This window comes from Primulina eburnea, chromosome 3 (assembly GCF_022965805.1).
Source record: "Primulina eburnea isolate SZY01 chromosome 3, ASM2296580v1, whole genome shotgun sequence".
Lineage (NCBI taxonomy): Eukaryota > Viridiplantae > Streptophyta > Magnoliopsida > Lamiales > Gesneriaceae > Primulina > Primulina eburnea.
In genome coordinates, this window is record NC_133103.1 from 1,085,325 (window position 1) to 1,096,084 (window position 10,760).

The 10,760-nt window shown below is 40.6% G+C and overlaps 1 protein-coding gene across 1 annotated transcript; it reads right to left on the reverse strand.

Annotated features, from left to right (window-relative positions):
- Nucleotides 1-710: 710 nt before the first annotated feature.
- On the reverse strand, nt 711-10,191 carry LOC140825109 (probable carotenoid cleavage dioxygenase 4, chloroplastic). Its single transcript, XM_073186649.1, has 2 exons — nt 8,800-10,191; nt 711-1,170 (listed from the first exon to the last, which is right to left on the reverse strand). Exons 1-2 carry the CDS (start codon nt 10,161-10,163, stop codon nt 828-830), a joined length of 1,707 nt encoding a protein of 568 aa, XP_073042750.1. The 5' UTR covers nt 10,164-10,191; the 3' UTR covers nt 711-827.
- Nucleotides 10,192-10,760: the final 569 nt, after the last annotated feature.

The following is a 10,760-nucleotide window of genomic DNA, read 5'->3' on the forward strand; positions in this document are numbered from 1 at the left end:
TAATAGAAATGAAAATATCAAACCTCAAACGTAAAAGTTTTACTATCAAAAAAAATATCACGTAATTTTTAAATATAAAATATTAAGTTTTAAATTTTGAGAATAATAATAATAATAATAATAATAATAATATAATGATATAACACATATTATATATACTAAACGAAATTAGTTTAATGATTAGTTTGGTTGATTTTGGTTAAAGTAGTGTGAAATGTAATAATAATAAAAAAAAAAGACACGCGTAAGAAAAAAAAGTAAAAGGAGTACTTCACCTGGTGTAAGATAAAATTGGCCCTGTTTTTGGAGAAAAAATACGATTTGGATCATCGTGATTATGAATGATTTATGACAGTAGAAAACAGTGTTGTCACATGTTAGATCTTATATATATTTTATTCAATAACATCAAACTACGGAAAACATAACCCAGCTTCGACTACTTTCATGCATCCCACCACCGCATTTAGAGCCATAAAATCTATCAACTTGTAACCGATATATCTTACTCGAGGGACCACCGCATTTAGAGCCATAAAATCTATCAACTTATATCTGATATATCTTACTCGTGTCAGGCCTCGAGTCAGGTTCACACATGCGTGACTGTACAATGAATCTTTATAACAACTACTTCGTATTCGTCTCCGTTTTACGAAAATGATTAATCCAAATTACTATATAAATCTATTGTAAACACATAATAAACTCATTTTAAATTTTTATTTTTAATATATGAGACAAAGGTTATTAGAACTTGTGTTATTCACTCACTAGTATTATGTGTCTATATATAATGATCAATGCAAAATATAAATCCTATAAGTTTATATATTATGAGGCACAAATATTCCATGGAACCCTGAAGGCACCCTCCGTGGAAGCTTAACGACGGCAACAGTGTCAAGATCCGGGGACTTGGCATCCATCACCAAAAATATCGACTCGTCTGTGTTCTCATTATGCACATAAGTAATTAAACAACCATCATCTTCCTCCGCATCCAGATTTTTAGGATCATTTGGCACGAAAATTGGTTCACCTCCAATACAACCTGGTCCATATAACCGGCTAGACACAATGCAATCGTCACAATCTGGTATCGATAGGTCTAACTTCACCAGCCCTACTGACATCTCTGGAGTTTCTAACATTGCCGAGTATATATGCCTATGCAGTATTAAAAAAAAAAGTAAATAGTAATAAAAAAAAAGGTATGTAGCTGTTTGCACAATATTTGGTGTTGCGGGCGTGCCAGGTGCGAAAATGCACCGATTTGTGTAAAATGATAAAAATCTAACTTCTAAAAATTCAAGCGACGTGAATTCTAAATTCGACCGTCAGTTATAGTCTCCTAAAACAAATGCAATGCCAAAATGAAGAAAACTATTGTGAATCGATGCAAATAAACCCCCGACATGATTTTGAATTTACAAAACTGTAAGAATTCATCAAAACTTGAAAATATAATAACTTGTGCTGAAATCTAAAATGAGAAGACGCTAGAAATATACTGAAAAGCTTGAAAAACTATTGCTTGAAGATTGTAAATTTAGCAGAGAGCTTTTTTGCAGATTTTTGTCTGTGTAGAGTTGTGTGTGTTTTTCTGTCGCCGATGTCCTCTTTTTCTTTCTGCAAACTGTGCGGTTCCTCCCACTCCCCCATGAGCCATGTTCCCCGCTCTTCATGCCACGATCTCAACCTCTCCTCCCACGATCTTCCTCCTTTTTCAGTGTTTCGTGATCGGTTTTAAAAATCAACCCGATGCGTTTGATGGGCTTTTAATTAATTTCTACATTCATTGGGCTTCGAATTAAATAATTATTTTTAGCCCAAACAATTGCCCCCCGCAAGCATTGGCCCGTGGGCCAAAATGCTTGTACGTAGCCATATTTAATTCATTCATTCGAAACGGCCCACAAGCATTTATCGTGAAGTGGCTAGTAAAATTGGGCCGAGCCCAATTCTCCGTTGGATTTCTTCACGCCCAATTTCTTCTCAGATTCAAATCCCCAATCTTTGGCTCTATCTTTTCTTCCCGCTCGGCGCTGTTGCTCTCATTCCCCGCTGCCGCTGGAAAATTATTTTTTCTTTGAACCCGTTCACCCTTCCTTCGCCATCGTTTCCCTCACACCGTTGTTGCCGAAGATTTAACGATGGCTCAAGGTTCTTCTCCGACGCGTCCAACTTCACTCCCTGCTGTCATCGGAACTTGTTATCTCTTGGAGTTTGTTCGCCTTTCCCTTGCCTTCGTTACCCCTACGCTGTGGTCGCGGCGGAGTCGATAATGGCTCAAGAACATTCTCCAGCGCGCCCATCTGAATCGAGCGCTCCCTTTCTATACCAGCTGCCGCCTCCGACTTTCCCCCCTACGCGTTCGCTGGCTCAGCTGTAGGTCCCAATTCCTCCCTCGCCATCTTTGGGTCGTCGATTTCCCATTCTGTAGCCAAGTCAACTCATACATTAATTTGATCACCATCAAACCTTAACGGTGTTTGTGAATTTGCCCAAACGAAATCCACTAGCATTTCCTTGTATTGCATGTCTGCTCATAACAGGTATCACTGGATTGAGATTGGCCATGGGTTGGCCTCAGCTCCCTGGTGCATTTGACACTTAAGCATTTGTGTCATTTGAGGTTTCTTGACACATGTATTTCTCGACTATTATGTGCTCTTATATGCTCTTATATGTTGCATCCACTCAAGATGATTCCCTCGCTCCTAACATTATGCATTGCACTTCAGTCGGATCCCTTTCCCGCATACACGTATATGCATTTGCACTTCAGTTGGACCCCTTTCCCGCATACACGTATATGCATTTGCACTTCAGTTGGACCCCTTTCCCGCATACACGTTTACTTACTGTTCTTGCATGCGGTGGCTTCGCTTCTTATCTGTTGATTGTTGGTTTGGTGTTGTGGTTGTTGGGTGATGGGTGTGGTACGAAGGTGGATTTGTATGGGGTGTTGTGTATTGGATGTTGGAAAGGAGTTTCTATTCGTTCTTAATTCACTTAACCCAACTCATTTTCAATAGCTTCAATCAAAACCATATGTTAGCTTAAAACTCCCCCCTCGAGATTATTCTCTCCCTTCATTGGCTATCGAAACACAATGGATCCAGTATGATAAAAGTGGCCTACTGGCCAACTTTAATCGATCGTTGTCATTTTTGAATCATAACCAAAAAATATTTACATTAGTGGCCCTAAGGCCTACTTCAAATAAAATCGTACAACATGAACATGAAGCTAGAACATACAAAAATGGCTGGTCAGCCTATTTTTCTTCCAAAGTCAACTTCTGGGTCCTCTTGTGGCTCGCATAGCGCCCTTGTTCTGTTCTGTTCTTCCTTTATTATTCGTTGTTCCGCTCGGTGAGCTCAACTACCCGCTCAGTGTGGTCTTTCTTGCCATATTCTAAGTGGCCTAAAGGCCTACTTCACGAGCCTGTCATTGCACATGCAATCAATCATTTATACGGTGGCTGTATAGCCTACCTTATCAATGATTCCTCGTAACATAAGAATAATAAAAACATCAATCAAATTTACGTAAAAGTGGCCATAAGGCCAACTCCCCACATACTTAACTTCCTTTCAAGTAGCACGAAAGCTACTGTGGCCCTGAAAGTGGCTATAGAGTCCACTTTGTTATCCATATTTCACAATATGTAAGTAATAAAGAACATAGGCATACCAAAGTAGCTCCAAAGGTCAACTCCCTGCTTAATATGAGCCTCTCTGTTTGCTTTTATTTCCTTACCTGACTCCCTAATGAAACAAGATACCTCCAAAATGATGAAAGTGGTCTGCTGGACGATTTCATTTTATCAGTTTCTTTATTGAATCATAAACAATGGATATTTACATCAGTGGCCCCGAGGCTCACATCATATGACGTCTCGAAATAACGAACTACACGTATACAAAAGTGGCCAGTAAGCCTACTCTTATATTAAAGCAAAACTTCCATACTCTTCTGTTGTTTGCACAGTGTTCTCATTCTGCTCTTTTATTTCTTCTTTCATCGTTGTTGTCTCGTTTGGTGAGCTTTAACTCCTCATTCTCCGGAACTCTTTCCAGCCATGTTTTGGTGGTATGAAATCTCATCCCATGTAATTTCCTTCCAACCAGAATGAAAGCTACTAAGAACTCGGATTTTAATTATTCGAAACAATGCCAAAGTGGCCTCAAATGCCAACTCCCCGCTGGATATTATCCTTTCTGTTCTCTTTACTCACTCCCTTAACAAGCTGATCAAATCTTGCTTAATTCCTTCTTCCAGCAATGTGCTCACATATACCATCTTAGGATCATCAAATTCTCTTAAGTTGATATCTTCCAACGGGTCTTGCACTTCGTGTTGGCCATCTTCCATTTGAGATGGCGCCATCAACAATTCATCAACTTGGAGTTAATCCTCCTCGTATTCCTCTTCGTGGACAACCTCGGTTCCATAGGTGTCCCATGCTTCCTCTCCCACTACTTTGTCCAGTACTTGCTGCACATGCGCCTTCCATATAGAGGTTGCAGCTACCTCTCTTTCTTTCTGTTTCAAATCAACCATCAATCTCCTCAATCAGCGGCTGAATTATCGGCCTAGACGGCACGATAACAGTAGGTTTGAGGATTCTTTCCAACACCGAGCTTGGAGTTGGTGTTTGCATGTACAACGGATTTTCTTTCTTGCTGTTGCTACGAATTTTGATAGGCCCAAAATCCCCATTGTAATATCTGGCCTCCACTGCACTTGCACTTGTTTGAAAGGGCCGTCCATCCGCTTCTACGACCTCCACGTCATCCCCTTTCCAAAATAACAAAATCTGGTGCATTGAGGATGGTATGCACTGGTTTGCATGGATCCAATCTCTGCCTAACAATGCTTGGAAGTTGGCGGAGGAGTTTACCACGAAAAATGCACATAAAGATGACATACTCCCCACAGTAACATCAGCGGGGAATACCCCAATGGTTTTGGTAGTTTTCCCTGTAAATGCAGCAACCGAAACTTCTGAAGGAATCAAGTCTTCCTCATTTTTGCCCAGACTTTTCAACATTCTTACTGGGAGAACGTTTACCGCCGAGCCATTGTCTATCAACACTCTAGACACTGGCTTCCCATTCAAGTGGGCTTTGATGTACAACGGCCTTATGTGCTTGGTCATGGCCGGTGTAGGCTTTTCAAGTATTACTTGTTTAGGCTTATTCGGGTGATCTTCCTTGATAATCACTCTTGGACTCCCTTCAGGGAGTTTATTTGCATGCTCTTTCTTTTGCATTGATCCTTGGGGCATCAACTCCCCACTCGCTTCTTCCATCATTTTAAACCTCTCGGGTAATATCACCACTCCTATGGCACAATCCACAGTGATGTGAAATTCTCCAATACAAAAATTGATTGTTTTTCTTGCTTGATCATCTTCTTCGCTTAACAAATCATCATCATCTTCAACAAACTTATCCTCAGTAGCGGATCTTCCAAACTTGGACTTACTCCCAACTGGCTCCCTGGAAACTGGAACATCAATTGTGGATTCATTTTTCAACTTAGCGGACTCCTCTCTTCTTGCCACCGCTCTTTCTCTCAAAAGTCGTCTCTTTTGTGTCCTAGTCGGTGGCCTAGGGAACTTTTTGTGTTGGGCCACCCTCCAAGACTCACTGAACTCCCCTCTGGCTGGAAGAACGTATCTCGGCTTTACTCCACTGTTCTCAATCATTTTTCCTTTTGTGATTTCGTATGAACGCCGTTCTCTGCCTTGATCAGCTGATAATTTTCTAGTTTCCACCTTTCGTGACTCAAATGCATATGCATTTCTCCTGTCCGAATACCTTTGACGATGATTGCAAGATGACTCCCCTCTAAACCATTGTTTCTCCACCACTGGTCTTTCAAGGAAATGTTGATTCCTCGGCCTAAAGGCCGCGTCTTCACCAACATTTCTGGGGAAACTTGGTTGAATTGTGCGCATTCGATCGGCACTATGCCTTCCAGGTGCTTCAAACATTTGACCCTTTGGAATCCAGTATTTCTTGATTACCCGGTCTTTCACTGCAAAGGATCGGCTTCTTTTCTCATTGAGAAGATCCCTCAAATCTGTCACATTCACATTAACCAAAGCTACCGGGGGAAAAAGATCATCATCCACCGCCATAGACTCTTGTTTGTTGGGGAATTTCACAACTCCCTTGTTAATTCTATCTTGCAAAATGTTCTTGAACGCCCAACAAGATTTGGTGGCATGATTATAGGAGTTGTGGTATTTACAATATTCTCGTCCCTTCAGCTCTTCTGTAGGTGGCATCTTGTGATCAGGCGGGAATGTGATGAACTTTTCTTTCACCAAGAAGTCGAAAACTTCTTCGGTCTTTGATACATCGAATGTATACTGCATGTCTTTGGGGAGTTGGGAGTTGTTCTTCTCTGTTGGCTTCTTTTTTAGCAGCGGAACTGTGCAAGACCCGGCCGATTGCATCTCTGCCAATGCCACCTCTTCCACCTCCTGATAATAAGACCCCATAGTAGTTTTCTTCTTGTACGACTCTTCCCGCAAGAGTTCTTCGTATTCAGCCACTTTGGCGGCTAGCTCGAAGAAATCCCTGAACTCCATTCCTTGGAATTTCTTCCTTAGTTCAAAATCCAGCCCTTTTTGTGCCATTTTCACGAACTCTGTCTCCGGTAAGAACACCTTGCATCTATTCTTCATCTTTTTGAACCTGTCGATAAAATATTCCACATACTCTCCTTTCTTTTGAGTGACTCTCGATAAGTCGGCAATGCACACTTCTGGTTCTGTTCTGTAGAATTGAATGTGGAATTGTCTTTCCATTTCTTGCCAACTCATCACGGAATTTCTGGGGAGTGAGGCATACCAAGCGAATGCGGTTCCAGTGAGGGAATTTGGGAATAGCCGCAACTTTAGATTGTTAAAGTTCTCCAAGTTGGCTAACTCCCCGCATTGAATGGTGAATCTGGCTATGTGTTCCATGCTGGACTGGCCATCTTCCCCGGAGAACAAACTGAAATCATGAACTCTATAACCCCTTGGATATGGGTTATTAATGTCTATGTAGTCTGGATAAGGTTTGTGGAACTCTGGGCGGCTAATTTGTTTCAAGGCCGGCCCATACAGCTCTTGAACAGCTTCTTTCACCATTTCTGGATCAATCCCGTGCATGTTCCGAGCGGGGAGTTGGTGATGGTAGTAATTTGCCCCCCGAGCTTGGAACCCTACATTTAAACCAAAATTACCTCCTGGTACGCCCCCATCCACTCCTTGATGATCCATGTGGGATATGTCATCATAAGCTCCCGGTTGGTACAGAGGATTTGTCACACTGTACACTTGAGTAACTGGTTGTTTCGAGCTCCCCACTCCATGAGCGCGTGGATATGGATGAGATCTCCCCCCTAAGGTTTCTTCTCTCTTGTGAGGTGGAGTATACCTTCTTTCTGGCTGATTTGGATGAGTAAACTCCGGGCGGCGAGGATCGCCAGCCCTTGAGTTTCCAACTCCCTGGTCGAATTCATGGACTTGGTTACTTCCCTGACCAGTCTCTTTGATAGTGGTATTTTGCTCCCCTCGGGTAGACTGGTTCGGTTTACTCAGTAGAGTTTTTAAACAGTCAGACATGGCTTTAGATAATGCCACTGAGATCTCTTCAATCTTTATAGCAGTCAGTTCTTCAACCAAACGGTTTGAAATATGAGCATACATCTCTGGAACATTACTTGGATGCAAATCCAACTCCCTGGTTGGCTCTTCAGTGGCCGTAGCGGCCGGCTGCTCTGTCAGTGGAGCGTGAATCTCTTCCTGGCTTGGTTGAGACTCCCCATCCCCTTGATTGACGTTTTCTTTTCTCCTTGGCGGCATAGTGATGGTCCCACCGGGCGTGCCAAAAATATGTTTGCACAATATTTGGTGTTGCGGGCGTGCCAGGTGCGAAAATGCACCGATTTGTGTAAAATGATAAAAATCTAACTTCTAAAAATTCAAGCGACGTGAATTCTAAATTCGACCGTCAGTTATAGTCTCCTAAAACAAATGCAATGCCAAAATGAAGAAAACTATTGTGAATCGATGCAAATAAACCCCCGACATGATTTTGAATTTACAAAACTGTAAGAATTCATCAAAACTTGAAAATATAATAACTTGTGCTGAAATCTAAAATGAGAAGACGCTAGAAATATACTGAAAAGCTTGAAAAACTATTGCTTGAAGATTGTAAATTTAGCAGAGAGCTTTTTTGCAGATTTTTGTCTGTGTAGAGTTGTGTGTGTTTTTCTGTCGCCGATGTCCTCTTTTTCTTTCTGCAAACTGTGCGGTTCCTCCCACTCCCCCATGAGCCATGTTCCCCGCTCTTCATGCCACGATCTCAACCTCTCCTCCCACGATCTTCCTCCTTTTTCAGTGTTTCGTGATCGGTTTTAAAAATCAACCCGATGCGTTTGATGGGCTTTTAATTAATTTCTACATTCATTGGGCTTCGAATTAAATAATTATTTTTAGCCCAAACAGTAGCAAAAATTTTGTGAGGCATCTTTGAAGAAGATGCAAAAATGAAGTGTACATCCGCTCAGACACTACAATACCAAAACGTGATACATTCGACTATGTTTAAGGACGTACATTGAGCAACCATGCCTTTAATTTTTATAAACAAAAATTTACAATCATAAATGAATTAAGTTGGCGTCAAAATTTTATGTACGTAAAAGAACTTTTAAGTCTAAATAATATTTATTATGTTTTTTCCTCATGTTTTCTAATCAGTATATACAATGCGTAATTACCTTGTCTTCTTTCCTGCGTACGCTGGATTAACACCTCCAAATTCAAGAACTTTGGTGGACAATGGATGCCTCTTCAATTTCTTGGCCTTCACATTTATCACAATTTTCTCCATTCTGAACTGCGTCAAATCATGATTTTCCCACGCCTGCTCAGCTGATACCGCATAAGACGCCACCATCACCACCGTGTCTCCGCCGTCTTCTTCCCACGCATTCACCACGTGTAAAATGTTCAATCCTGAGGCAACAATCCAACTCATTTCTTTATCGTCATTTGCATATTTAGGCATGATCCCGATTCGGGGAACTTTACAGGGGTCAATTACCACAGGCGACCTTCCTCTCAGAATCTCCTTCAAGTTAAACTGGATCTGTAAATCAGGGAATATGACGTAGTTTTCTGTAACAGCAAAGTCGTGAGTCATCGACGACTTTTCCAGGGAAAGGATGGGAACAGTTGCCTGTATTCTCCCGTCGGGATTGATCCGGAAAAATGTCAAAAATGGACGGTTTATGTCGTACGAGAAAGTAAATGTTTCTCTCGTTTCTGGGTCGAATTTTGGATGAGCAGTCATTCTGAGTTGCCGACTGGTATTATGAAAGAAATGGCGGCCAAGGGTGGTTATGTCTCCGCTCGACGTAATTTCTATCTCATACGGAAGATCGGACTCAGCAAGAGCGAAGAGACGGCCACCGAACATAGCCAGGCTCGTGTTCGCAGCTCCTAAGCCATGGACCAGAGGATTGAACTGCCCCGTTATACCTCGTGCTAGAGCCACGACACAACGTGCCATGCTGGCTCTGAATCCATTGAACGAGGAGAAAACGCTAGGAAAAATTGGGTATCCTATCTCTCGTTCGACCACGTATTTATACGTCTGGACATATCGACTACAAAACGTAGCTTCCCCTTGCGAGATTTTGATCAAATGAAGCATCCCATCGCCGTCGTAGAGATGGTAAGGTCCTCTAGGAATGAACTGAGGGTTCGGGCCGTTGCGGATGTATGATCCGTTCAAACAACTCGGAAGGGATCCCTCCACGACTTGACATACAGTGGGAGGAAGCTCATCCACCGGGGCGAAGTACCTGGACAAAACATGGCTCGGGTCTATGATAGGATGAAGGGGCAAGTCCAGAAAATTGGATATAAGATCATCTAAAGACTTAAAGATGATTTCGAGTGGCTGAAGTTTATTGCTCTTGCGTAGGGCTGCTTGTTTTGAGATTGATATTGGATTCTTGGACATTTCAAGACTTTGAGAAGTGGAGTGTGCCATTAACATCTGAACTTTGATAAATGAAGATACATTCATTGATTTTGGAAAAATAACAGAGATTAAAGAAGAAAAAACGGTGTCCATTTTGTTCTTTGTTCATTTAATATGTTAGTTGTGTTATATAAAGCAAAATTTTCAAGAATTTCCATAAAAACAAGGTAGATGATGGCCGCGCGTTAACTCGACGCATTATTCAATTTTAATTATTTAACAAATCTAATCTAATATAATCTAATCTAATATATCTAATCTAATCTAATATAATCTAATATCTAATATTTTATTATAAATATATGAGTTTGAATTATGAGCTTACTATTTTACCATTTTGTTTGTTTTATAATTTGTCATGTTCATGAGTTTTTTTAAAATATTTTCTACGTTAGTTTAATATGATTATTAATAGAGTACTTAGGTATTTATTATTTTAATTTTACTTTTAAATTTAAATTTAATTACTTTAATTATACATTGACATCAAATTCGTAGAAAAGTACTATAATAATGTTATAAATTAAAAAAATTAATATTCCGAATATTAAGGTAATAATGGGAATACGAATGGAGACGAGTGAGATTAAATAAAATTAAATTATTAAAAATTAAGATCATATAAAACATTTTTTTCGCATTTAAAATTAAGATATTTTTAGACTATTTATGTATCAACATAGATATATG